The sequence below is a fragment of the Diadema antillarum genome, unplaced genomic scaffold, assembly GCF_040938485.1.
Source record: "Diadema antillarum isolate AM-2024a unplaced genomic scaffold, OU_Dant_1.0 seq00001567_RagTag, whole genome shotgun sequence".
Taxonomy (NCBI): Eukaryota; Metazoa; Echinodermata; class Echinoidea; order Diadematoida; family Diadematidae; genus Diadema; species Diadema antillarum.
The window spans coordinates 23,353-43,030 of NW_027272289.1; the positions used below are offsets into that span (position 1 = coordinate 23,353).

Genomic DNA, 19,678 nt, shown 5'->3' on the forward strand with positions numbered 1-19,678 from the left:
TGACCAGTAGCTTCATTATTGCATAAAAGGCATGACTTTTGCACACAAAACAGTGACAGAAACTTAGAATTTACTTGCAAATTCAATAGGGAACACCGCTTGCTGGTCAATGACCACATAAAATGCAAGCTACATGTGACAGGAATGAAATCGCGAGAAACACTTTCATTGCACTGCGGCAACTGTCGATTAATCGATCGTTTTGGGCGGGTTTGTGGGTTTGAGCAGAATATGCGAAGTTGGCACGCCGTCTACTGAGTCAGGTGTGCGAACATGGCACATAAAGAGTTAAAAGAAACCTTACTGCCTGCAAAATGTTGAATCTAAGTAAGTATTTTCAGTCTACAGATGCACTATGACGAAAACAAGAATCAACTGAACACTTCCCTTTAAAATTCCCTTTAAAAGAAAAAAAATTAGATATCGGAAGTCATCAATGTTGACTTCTGGGCTCCATTTCATGAAAAGTTGTTATGATGGCAACTCTTGCTGGAATGACAGTTGTCATGGCAACAACATCAATAGAGCTTTCTTATTGGCTGTTGCTACAGGAAGTTGTTATCCTAGCAAGAATTGCTATCCTGAACATCTTTTATGAAATGGGGCCCATTTCTTTTAAAAGCTACATTGTAGGCAAGTGGCAGCACAACATCTGTAGCTAACAAATATTCAAACGTAACATTATTTCTTTGCTACGTCTAAATAATGGTACTCAATGCTACAATAGTACAGATTGTACATTACAGTGCAATGACCCTTTCATTTAATCAAAACTTTGGAACCTGAAATACTTTTGGTACACTGTATGTACAGCCTCACAAATGTGTGCATTAAGGTGCTAACAGTCATCAGTGCATAGTTCAGCGCTTGTACAGTGTATCATTGACATTCTACATCTCCCTATCACAGCATGCATTCAACATAATGAAAACATTCCAAGAACGGGGCGTGAGCATGTTGGTTACTCGTCTGTCGCACAGAGTACCGTATGTACACTGTACGTACACAACTATGCAATCATGTGCACTGAGGATGATCATACACATGGGATACATTTGTATGATTGCCAGTATACAGTGTATACATGCATACCTTTACCATACTTGTGTACATCTGTATGTATCGTACTGAAACTCCAATTTTATGTGTTCTTCATGGCCACTCTACTCTCTAGACAGAACATCATTAGAAAGAAAAAAAAAAGATGTTGTGCCTCCTTGTTGCTGTGGAGATTTAACAGTGGCAGCACCATACTTGGAGAATAAAGCATCCCTGTATACAATTGGAAGTTGATGTTGAAGTTAACCGCAGCAGGAGTCTTTTGGTTGCCATGGAGATTTGACAGAAACAGCCTGTCCAAACTTGCCTACTAATGGTGAATGTACATTTTCAGTTGATCACACACCTTAAAGCGCATAAAGTGTACTTGGAAAGTCACTCTTGCCAACACTAAAACAAAACTTAATTTGAGGGACAAACAAACAAACAAACAAAATCTAGCAATCATTGTTTACCTTCTTGGATTAAAGGCAAACTGCACTTTTTTTACTTCAATAGGAAGTGGTAAACTGGATAAACATTCACAGACACAAACTTTACACAGACTTTCTGGCTCCAGTGACAGGTGCATGGCTTGAACATTGCATTTTTATACCCTGACTGCCCAGCATGCCCTGTTCTGTGTATTCCATTCACTGTGTACAAGCCCAGATGCTGCCAAGTAAATTGCCATCTGACATTTAAACGGACTTTCACTACAGTTTCAACAAGAAAGTCAAACAAGAAGCATCATCTATTCCATTTTCCACACATTAAAGGACAAGTTCACCTTCATAAACATAAGGATTGAGAAAATGCAACAATATTAGTAGAACACATCAGTGAAAGTTTGAGGAAAATTGGACAATCGATGCAAAAGTTATGAATTTTTTAAATTTTTGTGTTGGAACCGCTGGATGAGGAGACTACTACAGCTTGTGAGTCATATGCGTACAACAGTATAAAGGAAATATAAAAGAAAATTCAACATATTTTCACTTTTTTCGCATAATAAAAGAGCAATTGACTTGCCTCTTTCTAAAGGCAGGGGGAATAATATTACCCATAACATTTATCGGTAACGAGTCAGGGGAATGTGTACTTTTTTCAAAAGATGGAATTTTGTGAAATTCTCTTTATATTTTCCTTATATTGTTGTACGCATGTGACATCTAAGTTATTCATACACTGCAGTAGTCTTCTCATCCAGCGGGTACTGCACAAAAACTTCAAAAATTCATAACTTTTGAACGGATTGTCTGATTCTCCTCAAACTTTCAATAATGTGTTCTACTAATATTGCTACATTCTCTCAATCCTTATGTTTATGAAGGTGAACTTGTCCTTTAAAGGATGGTACAGTTCTGGTTTACTTTTAGATGGGGCTGCAGGTCTCCAACTTGTACGTGTGTGTGTGTGTTTGTGACACAATCAAATGAGAAACAAAGTATGAAATATGAAAGAACATGTTCAATTCGAATTCAGAATTTATTTGATGAAAATTGGTCTTGAAATGGCTGAGATACATTGTATATCCAAACAAAGCGATCCTAATAAAATGTGACAGGCCACAACTTTTATTACCTGGGATCACTTTGTTTTACCTTGTTTTTGGATATATATCTTAGTCATTTAAAAATCAATTTTCATCAAATAAACTTTCAATTCCCCTTTGTATGCTCTTCAACATTTTATAGAGAGGTTTCCAGATATCTTGCAAAATGTTAAAAGCTGTTGAGTCCTCACCTCAACCAATATTATACCATCCTGAAAGAATAAAAAAGAATGTAAAGTGTTTGGCTGGCAAGAATAGTTCCTGTATGAATTCATTTTAATCAGGGCCCACAAAGGTGGGGTGTTAATACAAACTTCCTACATGTACACAAGATTTTTCCCTCCTGCTCAAATGGGCCCTATTCAGGACAAATCATCATAAAATGCCATTAATACTGTATGAAGGGAGGCTGTCACCAGTACTAACAGCATTAATGGACAAGTGCCATTCATACACATACTTTGCTCAGCAGTGCTGAATATAGTTGCCCAAAGCAAATGGTGCAAAGACGATCATAGCACCCTGATTCTACTGAAAAGTGTAATGGTAGCCATCAAACGCGCTGTTTGTGCCCAAACTCACTATTCTTCCTTTAACATGCATAATTTTTTATGTACATCAATGCACACCTATGGTAATTTTAGGTTCTATATTAGTATGATTTATTTAGTGTTTCTGTCCCACGCAGGCATATAGGATTAGCTTTTTTGCTACACTTGTATCGAAACAAGGCTTTTGATAACAGTGATCATTGCTACACAAATACTTGCAGATGTTGGCAGCTATAATTTTTATAATTCTTGGGAACGCCATCCTACAGCACATCATATACTGACATTGTACAAGACCTGTTGCTCACAATGAGACGGAAGGAGTTAAGCACTGGTGTGACTCATGGCAATTTGCATAATTTATCATCTGTCGAAGGCCATGTATCCACAATACAATTAGTGGCATTAAATTGGCTTAAGGCGGACCACAGGGACTGGTTCATGGTTACCCTAGGGGGTAGCCTCACTGGCTAATCCTCTTGTAATAGTGCAGTCTCCCTGGCTAAACAATCTCTTTTCTGTTTCAGACCACAGCCATCACAGTGTAGTAGTTCATAGCCAAGCCACATTCATTGAAAAGATTGCTCATGTGATGTGAGTGCCTCCCATACATGAAGTGCATTTCACCCAGGCCAATACTTGATAGCCTCTGTTCAAGACACAATTCAACATACACTAATCCCCCCCCCCCCCCTCTTCTACTACATTGTAATAAAGTATCTCTCACACACTAAAATATAGTATTCTTCAAGGCACTTCTCTTTACCTCTCAGTGAAACTGACATGTGATACAAAATAGTTTCTGTTTTTGTCTTTTCTTCCCTGGAATGCTGATTATAAATCTGGCTCAGTTTCAGTGTCACTCTGCAGTCAGAGAACAAATTTATTTTCTTTATTCAATAATCTAAAAGGGTAATACCTTGACTGACTGTACTTCAGATGCAAAGCAACAAATTTATATCACATGGATATTATACTACAAATATATTTTCAATCATTTCCTAGGGCAGTAGACTTCAGCACACCACATGAAGTCATAGGGTGAAGAGAATGAAACTGAGACAACAGATTCTAAATATAGCCTCATTCAAGTCCGATGCATTATGAAATTGCCACTCGAAAGTCTCATTCTACTGCAAGTCCATGCAAACTAATTTGTGCTACCCAAAGTCTTGGCATAATTACTGGAAACACCTGTCATACTAATGTAATCTTCAAGTTCAGTTTTGCCCTTGCGGAGGGCACCGTGCCAAGTTTCAACCTCAAGTCCAGGGATTCTGTTTCCTAGGTATCTTGTTCGTTGAACCTCCATGTACAAGATGTATACCGTGACTGAAAGCATCCATGACTAATCTCTTGAACGCCACAACACCATTACTATGGTACAGAAGTGTCCATCTTGACTAATTATGAGTCACCGCAAAAGAGCTTTCACGTGTAATGACTGCAGAAACGCCATGCACTCCTCGAGATTTCAAAACATGCACAGAAGTCCCAAACTATTTGATCACACTTAGTGTCCCCGAAGGTCAGGATGGATGGTTTAGAAAACAAACAAACAAACAAATAAACACTCAAAGCTGCCAGTACAGGTAAACTGTAGTCCTAGGGTGTACACTGTGTGATATACACTGTCGTAGGCAGACATGAAAAATATCATGCATTTCAAACATAGATCAAGGATGCCAGCACGTTGGGGAGGGAGGGGGTGGGGTACATGGATAGTGGGGAGAGGGTTTTACAATAGGAGGGGGGGGGTATTAATACCACTGGGGTGTTGAGGGTGTAGGGGTATTAGAGCAGGAATGGTATGGAGTTCTTTTCTTTTAATGGTACAACATTTATGATGTTAAATAAAAAAACACAGAAAGTGCTATAATACCATGGGAAAGATTTTGCTCCAAATCACAGTCTTTAAATCTACAATGTGTACTGTACAAGTAGGTCCTATTTAAAGAATAAAATAGGAAGAAGTAACAAAGTTCAGCAACAAGTTTCTTTGACACAACCTCTTAGCCTTTTGTAGCACAGATATTCTACTTTGTATTCTCAAACTGTATAAAAACTCTATAGTCACATTTTTGTGTGGATTAAGACACTATTTTATAATGAATTTGTTATGAGAAACTTTTATATCACAGTGCTTGATTTTCACTATAATCAATTAGAGATTTTACTGAGAAACAGGTTGTGCTTTGGTGATTGGCTTGCACAGAACTATCCTTCCAAAGAAAAGTCTGTTGCTTATTGATAGATTGTGACAGATGAATATGCCAGACCAAGCTACAAAACTGGAAACTTGATACACAACCTTTATTGAATTAACACAAACACTTTTTATTGCAACAGCCAAATAGAATAGGATCAGACCTAAAAATATATTCTACATGCCCAAGGTTTATGCATTTTCCTCAGTTTCATTTTCACTTGAGACTGTGTCCGGTGCCTATCAAAGATGGTGTGTACAAATTTGGTCAGCAGGTTCTGCTGATAAGCCTGGAGGCTATTTGAAATGTAATGTGCATGTACTGAAACGATCTTTTTCTTTTTCTTTTCTTTTTCTATTTCACGTGGTGTGCCAATTGCATCATTCTTCAGATCATGCACTTTGGGCATTATAAATGCATACCGTACATTGTAAATGTCAATATTTTAGTGCGATTAATTCTGCGTGTGCTCAGCGGCTCAAAAACATATTCACAGATTCTTGAATTCGTGCTCTGCAATTGTCAAGCCATTCAAAATGTACAGATGCAATTGTGAAGATATTTTCACTGCTTTTATGATTCGCGCTAGACAAAAGTAGAGTGAAATTTATGCAAAAATTAATGTACATGTACTGCAAAAATGTCCGCATATTTACAGTACACGAGTTGCTAACCTCTGCTACGAGAAAGATACTGAGGCACACTAAAGAGACATATTCTGCATGCAGATATACTCATATTTTCTTTTAGGAAATAAAATGACAAATAAGGATGAATTCCATGGAAGGCCCATAGCACAATTCATGAAAAGTAATTTTCTTTATTTCAAACCTGTATAATTTTGTCTCTCTAATACAAGACACAAAAAATTGGAATAGAAAAAGGAATATACATGTACAGTAAATTATCAAAACAGAAAGAAAAAAAAACATACTACACAGTATTTGTTAACAGCTCTGGTTTAATAAAGTTTATAGGATATTTTGTGTGTACACCTATGCTTTCCACTAGTACATGTACCCATACACTCCAAAAATCCCCACCCCAAATTCTGGCACTTCGACAAAATGCAGTCTTTGTCCAAAACAGGTGAACTCGTGAACTAAAGTACTATTTGTACAATGAATAATTGTGCATTCAGCTACAGGGCAAGTCCAAGATAACACGCACGTTACGTATGGGACATTCAGAGACTTTTATGACCTGAAAAATAGTGTTAATGGCCTTTGATCATATTGAACTTCATCATGGTGATTGATATCTAGGAGAAGTATAATCATGTAAAAAATTGAGAAAAATGACCTTGACAATTATATTCTAGAAGAGAAAATATGTGCCGTTACGTATGGGACCAGAAAAATGTTGTTTTTTGGAACATTTTTTTCAACCTCAAAACTCTCTGAAAGTATATCATTCTACAACTTGTAACTCACTGTGATGAAAGTCACAACACTCAAGATTATCACGGGTAAGTTTCATGTCATTAGGTAAAAAGCTCTAATCACAGGTTCTAATTAAAGACAGACATGACGTGTTACGTATGGGACAGTTACGTATGGGACAGTTTGTCCCCCATTCATTTAGTGTGTGAAGAACCATGTTTATGGGTATTTTGCATGATTATTGAAGTAAAATCAGTTGAAACTACTCAAATACTGATCCAGATTGTCAAGGAAATAATATTTCCCAAATATTCACCATCATAATCATATTCAATCATATTTTTATATTTTTATGACCAACCTAGGTATGCATGCCCTTTGTCCCCCATTCGTTTAGTGTGTGGAGAACCATGTTTATGGGTATTTTGCAAAATAATTTTGCAAAATACCCATAAACAAATTTTTGCATAATTGTTGAGGTGGAATCACTTGAAATTACTCAAATACTGATCCAGATTGACAAGGGAACAGTATTCCCAAGATATTTACCATCATAATCACATTCAATCATATTCTATATTTTTTATGACCAACCTGAGTATGTATGCCCTATTTTTATCAGGATAGTTACTACTGAAAAATTGAATAGTTTTAAAGTGTTTACTTCCATTGATGAAGGGCAGTTTGCCATTTAGTTTCAATAAATAACAACTTGACACAAGAAATATTAAGTTTGATAAATAAGCAATACCTGCTGCGTGGAACCCCAGTGATTGAGTAGATATATGATGTCTGTCTAGCAGTCAGGTCATTGATTCGAGTCACACCTCAGTATGTATACCCATGAATTTTGTTGTGGCTACTACTGAAAACTGAATAAGGACAATTTGTGTATCACTTGTAATTTAAAAAAAAAAATCATATTTACTTTTTTTTTCTATATACATGTATATCACAACCATTTCAAATTGGATCTCCATCACATAAACTTTGAATTCCTCTAGTCTGAGGATTTTATGCTCTTAAGTAATTCATATAATTGGTTTCCAATCATCTCTTTAAATGTTGAAAACTGAATCCCCATTTCTACAAAAAACTATACCATCCCTTTAAAGGGGAAGGCTAGTAACTGATCAGTGGGAATCAGTGGAAATGCTGGGAGATGATTGTTCCAATCCCTATGGGATTCATTCAAGAGTTCATTGTATATCTATTGTTGTGTGAAAATGATTTGCTTCAGAACGGTCTCATATTCAAGTAATGTGCAGATTAATGCTCCGTCACTGACCAGGGACGCTAACATGGAAGCATTAAACTGCACATTACTTGAATATGAGACCATTCTGAAGCAAATCATTTTCACACAACAATAGATATACAATGAACTCTTGAATGAATCCCATAAGGATTGGAACAATCATCTCCCAGCATTTCCACTGATTCCCACTGATCAGTTACTAGCCTTCCCCTTTAATGCTGATTTTTCATTGTGTATTTTGCCATTTTCCCCTCCCCCTTTCTGAAAATTGTTCAGTCAAGTTCATGTATTGTTTCAAGTGTCTATAACTCAAAAAGTAGCTACAATGTTGGGATGCTTTCTTCAGGATGATTGACCATTTGTGTACTGAGAGACCTTCCCAGCTAGCTACATGCATTCACATGCAATATATATGAGGATGTCCCATACGTAACGCATTTGTCCCATACGTATCATTATTTCAATGCCTAATAAAAGATATTTCGTTTACTTTTTTTTCTTTTTTTTTCTGGTATTTAATTTCTCTAAACTATAAATTAGAACTTTCCAAAAGGGCATTAAAATAACCTTAGCAATTTCAGAAAAAACCTAAAAAAATGACCTCATTTTGTTACGTATGGGACATCTCATGATAGGACACGAGCTAATTTGCATAATCATTTGCATAATCCCTAAATTTTCATACCAAGTTAAACTATGTGATGAACTTCTTATGTCCACATATTAATCAAATATTATTTGCTTTCCTTTGAATTAATATGAATTTTTATAAATGTCCCATACGTAACGCTGTGTTTCACATTTATGCAAATGGAGCCCTTGAAATTTGCATAAATTTACATAATGTCATTTTTTCCTCCACGGAAATCAAAACTTCAACTCATAAGCTTCAAAATGATACCAAACATGTCAATATTGAGCAAAGATGAAATTTTGCCTTCTGAGGGGACCTTATCTTGGACTTGCCCTACAATGTACTTGTTGGTAAACCCTGCCAACAAAATATATGAGCACTTGCCAAAACTGTCCCATTTCATTTTATTTTTTTATAGAAAACATCACAAAAGAAGACTGGGTGATACACATATCACTGAAAGAAGTTTTCAAAGTAATATTGAAATGATCTTGAATAATTCTATTGATGCATTTGTACACTTCATTTTGCTGATTCCGATCAGGTGCCATCAAAGCTACAGAAAGCAACCCAAGGAACACTGCAGCGAAAACATTTCCACGGCCACACAATGTACATGGTACACTATCTCTACACAGCAGATATATAAAGTAGTTTGTAAAATGCCAAAGGGTGTTGATATACGTCTGTACACAGGGAGATTGTCCATCAGAGATATAATGCAAGGTATCGATGCCATTCTTGATCTTGTCAACACTCAGACTGCTTATGATCAATACAAACTCTGTGAAATTTCAGGCATATTTGAGAAAATGGCCCATATAGCATCATACTCATGTTTATATTTACCTACAATGTATGTAAATGGCCAAACGTACATCTCTCCTCCCCCCCCCCCCCCACCATGCACCCCTATCCCGTCACTCCGCCTCCCCCCATCCCACCCCCACCCTGTCCATTCTCTCTCTCCCTCTCCGTCTCTCGCTGGTTCATTCTGCTGAACTTTTCAAGATTTCTATTTCCAGCAACTCAAATAGTTGGCACTCTGTTCACTCTCAGCATCGATTCAGAATATTTTCGGGCAGTGCCTTCAAGTACATTCCTTTGAACTATACGCCGTATGGATCTATAAAACACAACTGCAAATTCTTTTATACTCAGTTTATATTTTTCATCGATCTGGTAAGAGACGGGCCATGAGCATCACATTGAATACAGGTTACAGACATCAATGCATCAGAAAGCACAGACATAGACATGTACGACGTATAAATTGGCAATATCGATTTTAAAACATCCAAGAGGTGTCATCACTTCAGATTTACCACCCAAAATGATATTAAAACAGGTACGAGGGGCATTTGATATGACACCTCACCTACAATGTAGTTAACACAACATGGAAGTTGTATCCCCTCACCTACATATCTTTTGTAAGACAGTATTACAAGCAGACACAAACAAAGGCAGAACAAAATGAAGATCCTGATTCATCTTCAATCCTTGCTTTATATTCTTGGAACGTCCACACATGACAGTCAGTACCAATATGCTACAACAAAAGGCATTCAAGATGCATGCATAACAAACGAAAAATCAAACAACAATCTATATCTAGGGTACCGTACAACAATGTACACCTCTGTTCATTTTCAGTTTTATCCATCAATTTACTGTAAAATTAATAAAACATTTGTGGCATTCGTGAGACACAATTGCCCACATACAGTTGTACGTGTACTCTGTATCTACAAATGTAGCCATTCTTTTTTCTTTTTCTTTTTTTTTTCTTTTTTTTTGCAGCTCGAAATGTATGCATAAGGAGACTTCATTTCAGAGGCTCACCACTCGGGGGATTTGACATTCTGATGCATAAAAGATAGAGCCTAGATATACCAGGTACTGTACTTGTACAGCAGAGAGGGCAGGCCAAGCTGCTACACATACTTACAGATAATAATTTTCAGTGCACGACGGATCTTGTAGATTAAAGTTGCTACTGTACGTATGGAACAATGGTAATATTTACAGGGAATATTTCTTGCATTGAAAAGTACAATATGTACAAATCTTGTACAGTGCACTGTGTATGCCTTAAGTATCAAGATTACAGTGTATCTAGTGACTAAAAACCTAAAAGGCTTCAATTTTTTGTGTTTAATTTTACGAAAAGAGCTGTAGCATACACACACTGTAGTCCAGTTTTTTAGTCCTTAAAAGGCACAACCATTAGATGTGGTATACACTTAGTACGTTGTATGTGACATCTATCACTATTATGGTCATTCACTAGTCTCCAGTATGATAAACTACCAATGACGTCTCGTTTGCCGTATCAGCTATCATTTTTGCAAAGGGTTTGATTTTCACGACATTTCACGAAACACAGAACTTGGATCACAAATTCAACACGCGAAGATGTCACCATGCACACGGGTAATAGCGTGTATATACCACAGCGTCAGTGTCAATTCGCGAAAACAACATCTGGCACAATTGCCTGTGACCTTCTCGTTCGCGAAAATGTTTGTATACATGCGAAAATAACAGCTTATTATTGTATCAATGTCCGAAGAGCAGTATCGCGGCACTGATAGAACACAGCCTTTTGCAAGACCTACAACACTGTTTACGACAAAAATGTCAAAAGACAAATGCAAATTGAACATGCATTGCAATCTCATGCTTTGGCACACTTTAATACTACAGTAGATGTCACAGTCTACTTTCGCTGCATGACCAACATATTAAAGGGTGTAAGTGACACAAATCGATACAAAAGACGGACTCAACAATGCGAGAGTGTAACTGATCAGCTCTCTGACTAGAAAGCCACTCAGAGTAGGATTAGAGGAAAACCAGGATGACCAATGACTTCTCTTGAATGCATTTTTGGCACCGCTTCAACTTCTTCCCCGAAAATTCCTCGCAGCAGGCTGAAGTACGGGTCGTTGAATATTCCCGTCTCCCAAGCGCTATGTTTGGATACTAGGTCGTGCGAGTACACTCGTGGGAGGCTATAAACATCATTGAAAAAGCACGACGACGACGGAAGGGGAGGAGGAGGGCAGTGCCAAATGGGGGAACTTTCGCAGGAACAAGAGGACAAGGGGACAAGAGGAGAGGTATACTGTAGGAAGAGGAAGAAGGAGGAGGAGGAGGAGGAAGAAGAAGATTAAGAAAGAAAAGGCAAGAAGAAGATAGAAAAGATGAGAGACAGGGGAGAGAAAGAAGAGAAAGAGGAAATACATTCACTACATGTAGAGACATTTTGAAAACAATTAGGTAGGAGGTCTGAGTGTATGGGCCAGGAATTTTAAAGAGAAAATTGCAGTTTCTGGTTGGAGGAAAGGAGTTTCCAATGACTGAAAGTTGCTGTAATGCAGTTACCATGGCAACGACCCAAAAACTGATGTCTGGCTGCTGAGTAGATGCTGCCACTGAAACTGCTATCACTGAAACCGTGATACAGCCGTTGTAAAGAGCTTGAACATTAAGAACTCAGACCTCGAGTTATTAATAACATCAATGAAATCATCATCAAAATGCCCAATAACAGGCGTCTGGGCTCTGGTTTGGGCTGGGCATCACTCAATACTGCTGGCCAATGTCTGTTTAATAGTTCAGCGCATCCAGTCCATCTATAGTACATTTATTGCTCTGTATGCTCCTTTCTGTTTTGTTTTGGTTTTTTTCTTTTCCTCCTCCTCCTCCTACTCTTATTCCTCTAAAACAAATTGCAGACTGTTGCATGTACCTTCATGTTGTACATGGGATAGGATGAGCATATCTCAGCTACACCTCAATTTGTTTTATTTTGTTATTGCACAGCTTGTGGGCGATGTTCATCAGCCAGTAAATTCTGTCTGACTACATACTAAATCATAATTTTTTCCCCTCTCTCTCGCTCATTCCACACACAAATTACAAGTCTACACAATCACTACCCTACACTACTGTATGCCATCTATGCAAATAGTACAAGGTACAATGCCAGTCCAATGAAAAACCCTTTTCTGCCGAGGCTGCATCCAAGGATTTTAATACCCAAACACTCTTGTCTGTTACTACACCTCTTTTTCTCACTTTTTTGATCGCTTATTTTCGTCAAAAATTTTTCCCACAAATAAATGACCTATTTCGGCCTAGTCGGTACGCAACACCGGCACCATGCAACTCTTGCAGGTCCAGTGCGAATCCACCTTTACAGCGAGAAGTAGCAAGCAGTAGGCTTCTACAAAATAAACAAATTGCAGAGTGTAAATGTGAGATTTTTGAAAGAGCAGAGTGAAGGTCACTTAGAAAAAATTTACATTAAAATCTGTTTCATATTTCTGTAACAGTTAGTGGTGGGGTCCCTTGCCTTGTTTTGGGGGGCTCTGGGGGCCTGGGGCCTTGTCAGTCAATGTAAATTGTAAGACTAGCAGAGGATTTGTCATTTAACATACCTGAAAACCGAGACATCGCCCGTAAAAACATTCCCTGTCAAGAGCTTGAATTTCCAACATCACATTATCGGGGAAATGTTCATCGTTCTTGGGAAAGAGGTTCCCACGCTCGGAGTACGCGACCAACTTCTGGGCGTAAGCGAGAATCACCCGCAGCTGCCCGAGAACTTTCCCGTACGATTCAAGCTCCTTTAGATGGTGACTTGTCCGAAATAGCAAACTTTCGCGAGTCTGCGATATGTTCCCAACAACTTTGATCAGTTTGTCCACACAGGCGTCAACCACTTTGACAAGACTGCGGTAGCCATTTCCGGGTACTTTACTGTCAAAATCAAAGGTATGCGAAATTCTTTCCAGCGCTTCCACAGTCGGTCTCATTGCGTCGGCGTCTTGTTCTAGCGTGCAAAACAAGGTGTAGAATTTATCACCGTTCGTGCCGCGTACCTTCTGAAAATATTCCATGTTATTAATGACAAGTTGCCGTAGAGTGGAAATGGACAGCAGAACCGAATTGTCGAAATACGACGAATTCGAAAAGCTGGAAACGGCAGACATTTGCCGTTGTAGAGTAGCCATGATTAGCGGCTTTTCTTCGCTCACCTCGCTCGCCCGAACTAACCTACCGTCGGGTGTATCTCCCGTAAACTATCCGCTGATCTCTGGGCGACGTGGTACGTGGCCGACCGTACTATGTTGTAACATTTGTATTCGGGTGGTGCTCACGAGATGAATGGCATTTGAGTACTACACGGAAGCTGTGCTAGCAAATACACACAGTAAACCAGTCAATGAGAAGCCCGTGCACAAATCAATCACGTTAACAGAGCACATGCATTACACGTAGAACTATGCGAAACCCATCGGAACGCACAAACCCCAGTGCGCGCGCGCCATAGAGAATGCATGGGAGTGATACACTCTAATTGGTATCACATAGCGCAAACAATGCGTAGCAATGGCTTCAATGTGTCATAAAAGAACTTGTGGGTGATAACAGAATGATCATCGATGAAAATATGAGCTGTTTTCAGTGATTTATCCATGGATTGTAAACTAAAATTGAATCATAATTCTTATATTTTGCATCCTCAGCAATTTTGATTTTCATTAAGATTCATAAAATCCTATTTTTGCCTATCGACTTTTGCCCCCCTGGCGACTAAATTGATAAAGGCATTGAGGCTCTATAAAGTTTTGCTGAGAGCTCAGTATCACGTCATACATCAGACACAACATCAGCATCAGTAAAGTTACACCACATAAGCGTACATCCTTACCAGTTGCAACAATAGTGGCATATTGTTTTATCAGTCTGTTCGGGGAGCTTGAATCGAACTTGTCCCTGTTTTATTTCAGCTGCAGCACTGAAACAGAATGCTGCCTTAGCGGTCAAATTCAATTCAAAGTCAAATCAAATTATCTTTCTTTCTTCTTCTTCTTTCTTTTTCATTTCTCTTCCCTCAAGCCTCGCCCCAGCTCTCCGTTTTCCTCCCTCTATTTCTATCTCTGGGTATATGATCTATTATGGCTATTTGTCAGGAACTAGGGTACATGCAGGTAATATGAGACTGCAGGTAATATGGCACGCGTGACTTAAAAACCCTTATTACTCCACCTGAACCACTTCCAAAATGCATATAGCGCCATCTATAGTCTTATATCATCACTGTGCTTAGTTCTTGATGATTTTCCTGCTCGCTGACTGAAAGTTTGGTGAGAATATCACCAAATACTGAAAAGATATGTAAAAATTACAGTATTTTTTAGCCTTGATATAAGATTTGACATTTCACCAATTACACTGGTGTAAGTAAAGTTATTGTGTGTGAAATCAATTCTTTGCATTTTACGTAAGCTCATTGATTGGTTTAACCAAAGAAAGTGTGTTTTGGTCTATGTACTGTACTAAATATGTGTTATATGGCTTCAAAGGGGACCAACAAGACCCCAACAAGCTGCAGGTAATATGAGACGTCAATATGGCGGACAGGTTTTATTGACATCTTTGATTTCAAGTGACTTGCCTAATTAGATAGAAGCCAACATCAAAATACCTCATTTTCTTCTCTGACAGTTTTTTATATTCAAAGTATATAAAAAATGTATCACAAAGTACAACACACAGCTATATGAACATGTGTGTAAATTAATATTTGTGTACTTAAGATAGGGTGCTTCCAAATTATTGCCACAATTAATTTGGTGTGCTATAATCTTTAGTTTAAGTGTTATTTTATATGTGTTAGATACTGTACACGATTACTTCAAACATTTGAATTCACAATTTTCATAGTTTTAACCATAAAAGACTGGGGTCTCAACGTTTTGTGTGATATTTCCGCGGTTTTTATCATTTTTTATTCAATTTTCTTTTTGCAACTGAGCTAGGCGAGGCCTAGCTCAGTTGCAAAAAAAAAAGAATAATAAAATATAATAAAATGCCCATCAGGATTATCTTTTTTTCTTTGAACTTTTGTGCAACATTTGATATCTATTTTGTAAAAATAAAAGTAAAATACCTTTACGTAATAATCTCATGTCGGTAATGAAATCTCATGTCGGCGTCAAATTTGAGAATTTCTGAGATTTGTGTACAAACACACGGAAAATGGCGTTTCATGCTTAAAATCAATTTTTGGCTTAAAATTATGTTATTTGTCTCAGTTTTAGATAATATTCATATGATATCTATTAGAATTAAATAGTCAAACAACACCAATAGAAAAAAGTCATGAATTTAAGATATAAGATTGTCATTTTAACATTGACACAATGTCTACCATGCACAGTCTCATATTACCTGCACATGCAGGTAATATGAGACTTCTGCGATGATGTCATAATTTGCATATTAACTGTCAACAAAAATATTTGATTGGTGCAAATGCTATATAAAAGGAAGGATGAATAGTTGCTAATTCCCGAAAACAAAGTTTGATGGGTTTCTCTGTATGCATCTTCATGCCATTTATGCAAATGAGCTTAATAGTCTCATATTACCTGCATGTACCCTATCTCTTTCTTTCTTGCTGCGTATCTCAAATTGACCGTGTTATACCTCTAGACATGTACATAAATTGTATTTCTCTCCTCAGCTGGCCAGCATGCGTGGTAGTCTCACTAAAAAGACGACAGCATCGTGCTCAATGTAGGAAGAGAGGGTTTGACCCAGAGCTCTCATTAAAATCTGATCTTAGGTAAACCGTAACGGTTGCTAAACAATCGAATTACATTATCTGTCTATGTCTGCCGAGAAGGTTGTGATTGGAGAGAGAGCGAAACACTCCCGCTGTAGATCTCATAATTGTGCTCTGCTTCTGAATTAACTTTTCCCCTGGTTTTTCTTTCGTTTTTTGTTTTGTTTTGTTTTGTTTTGGTTTTTTTTTTTGGGGGGGGGTTGGTTTTTTTACCACAGCGTGGGAATGAATCGTGGTTAGATAAAATGGCATGGTGGAAGATTTACAATTTTCTACCCACTTTTACGGCCGAGAAGAATCTGAAATTGTATACACTTGAAGAGTTTGTTCACAAAAACCGACAAGTCTATTTTTGAAGATTTTGAAGTACGGTCTCTGTCATAAAGTACAAAATAATACCTTTTAAATGATATATTGGTCACTACATACGAAGGTACATTTTTGAAGTTATAGTCAAAAGAAGCAAAAAATTTCTTATTATTCTCTTTACTTTTCTTGACCTTTAACGCAAAATCTCCATTTGGCAAATATGGACTTATCGGTTTTTACGAACAAACTCTTCACTTGCACAGGCATGTCATCAAGTATAGGAGGTGACGCCTTTATTCTTTGACACAGGGGAGATAATCATGTATAAATTCAAATATAATATACAAATAACGGACACTGTAGCGCGTGGTCAAGAAACCTATAACTGTGTGATTGCAAGAGAAGCAAGCATGCAGAGGATGGTCACGTGAGACAGTAAAGTTAAAAGTCAAGCCACCATCCAGACGACTTTTATTTGGTCTCCGAGACCCATCCGTATAATGTCGTTATGTTGTTAACCCTTTTGTGTGCTTTGAAAGCCCATTGGAATATGCAACATTATTTAAAACCCCATTGCACTGTTGTTCCTACCTATCACAATGCCGTGGTCGTACTGGCAAAAGATAGAGATTTTTAAGATGGCGATCTTAAATTCGCGATCATTTTTTTTTGCCAGTGTGACTGCGCGGTTTCCGTCCCGAGTCCCTTGCATATGAAGGGTTAGAACCTTTGAAGTAACAAAAATAGAATTTGCATCCGTCGCTTTGACTACGAAACTTACGACCAATCAACGGGAGTTCTGTAAGACGAAGTTCATACATAATGCATACCAGTGAGCGAATCCTGCAATGCCATTGGTCAGACTGAGTAACTGTACAACTTTGTATGAGTTACACACTACAAGACGGTGGGCATATTAGTTACTAGTATAGGCCTTCTAGAATCTCATGAACACAAACAACATAAAATCGGTTCTTTTCGACTCTTTTCAGCTAGTTTCAGTGTAAGAGTCTTTGACAAGACTGTAGCGTAGTTGGAGAACTCATTGTATCAACTAATGTCTTTCTCCCTCTCTCTCTTTCTTTCTCTCTCTCTCTCTCTCTCTCTCTCCCTGTCTTTTGCTTGTCACTTTATTCTCATTTTCTCTTATTCGCTAAGTGGAAAATAGATCCAGCCACTCTTAAAAATTGAATTTTTTTTTTTTTCATGAAATTCCCATTGATAACATTACAATCAACAGTATTGACCCTCTTAGGGAAAACCAATTTCCTCTTCTCTAATACAGAGAATTAAATTACCCAAAGCAGGGCGAGTATGACCTCCGACACTACTTGCTGGGAAGGACGCCTATGCACAGAAAATGACATCGCCCTACAAAATTACCCATGGATGAAAATGATTCTATTAGGAGGACGTTTGATCGTAAGTACTCGTTGTGCTGGGTTTCCCTTGTGTGTGTGTGTGTGTGTGTATGTGTGTGTGTGTGTGTGTGTGTGTGTGTATGTGTGTGTGTGTGTGTGTGTGTGTATGTGTGTGTGTGTGTATGTGTGTGTGTGTGTGTGTGTGGGTGTGTGTGTGTGTGTATGTGTGTGTGTGTGTGTGTGTGTATGTGTGTGTGTGTGTGCGTGGTGTGTGTGTGTGCGTGTGTATGTGCGCGCTGTCGTACTAGAGTAGCTGACGGTGATGATCATTTTTTTTAAGGATAATCATAATGAAAACGATGAAGGTGATAAAATAATCATAATGACGATGTTTGATGATGATGATGATGATGATAGTAATAATAGACATAATACACGTGTAATAATAACATGACTCATAATGAGAGTTGTGTTAGTAATTCTTCGAGAAATTAGTCTGAGCTTCCAGAATGAAACTTGACGTGATATTGATTTCCAAGAGAAATTCTTAATTGTATCATGATAGTCTTGTATCATCTTGTATCATGCAGGGTAGTATCATAATTTTATAGAGACAATGATAGCAAGAATGATAATAATGATAGGCCTATAATAATACTGATGATAGTAATGGAGATAGTAACACTAATAACAATATGTAACAATTTGACAATGATAACGTTTCAAATGGATAACTACCAAAAAAAATGCCCAAGAGGAAATAATGGCTTCCACAGGCATGTGAATGTTTTGAATAAGAATGTGTATACTCATCTTGCTGAGATCTAGTTTTACCTACCTCCATCGAGATTGGTATGGACAATAAATAGGCAAACACTATATAGTTATCCTAATCATCTTGCACGCGGCCCTGGGGATAGGACTCAATATCATATGATAAAATGAAGACTTGGGTCTGGATCCAAGAATAATGGTACATCAAACAGCATTGAGTTTCACCGTGCACAATACGTTGTCATCTAATGAAGATCGCCCTGTATGTATCGCGGTCTAGCTGTCGGGTTTGGAAGTGCTGCAGGGAATGTAAGGTGATAGATAAGGAGGGGGGGGGGGAGATATCGACTCCCTGTTCGGACCAAGGAGGTTTGTATCACACACGTGATAACTCCTCGTTCAGCCTGACAGCTCCTAGGAAGTTTAGAGTACTCTCAGACTATTGGTTGCATTGGTCACCTCTTTCGGAATTCTACCATTTATACCATTCCGTCATGTCATAAGGAAACAAGCTCAACCGGAAAAAAAAAAAGAAAAGATATTTGCCGAAATGCGTGAGAAAAACGCATCTGCTATGAATGTAAGGTGGCATTGAAGAGAAAGACGTTATGATGAAATTGTGTTGACTTATATATTGAAAGCATGTCAGGATATGCGTTTCAACTCCAGACTTGTTGTCAAGTAGAACAATGATGATACAATGTGCATTCAGTCTAGGAATATCTGTAATTCAGAGCTGAATGAATAACCTGTCACCTTCTTTGTTTTTGTTTATTCAAAAGTAGAGCAACACATTTTTCTTTTTCGGGAGGGGGCGGGGGTGGGGGTTATGTCTCCCCCTACACACAGATGTTTGTATATATGAATTAAGATGACAAAGTAGTATAATGCATTAACGATATAGTCCAACAGTGCTATTTATTCAAACTAAATTTTCGACGCATACACACGTCTTCTTCAGGGT

The 19,678-nt window shown here is 37.9% G+C and overlaps 1 protein-coding gene across 1 annotated transcript; it reads right to left on the reverse strand.

Moving 5' to 3' along the window:
* Window positions 1-13,073: 13,073 nt before the first annotated feature.
* On the reverse strand, window positions 13,074-13,535 carry LOC139710797 (hormone-sensitive lipase-like; the record flags this gene model as incomplete). Its single annotated transcript, XM_071622706.1, has 1 exon — window positions 13,074-13,535. A coding segment is annotated over exon 1 (462 nt), but the record flags the coding sequence as incomplete, so codon positions are not given.
* Between the last annotated feature and the right edge of the window lie 6,143 nt (window positions 13,536-19,678).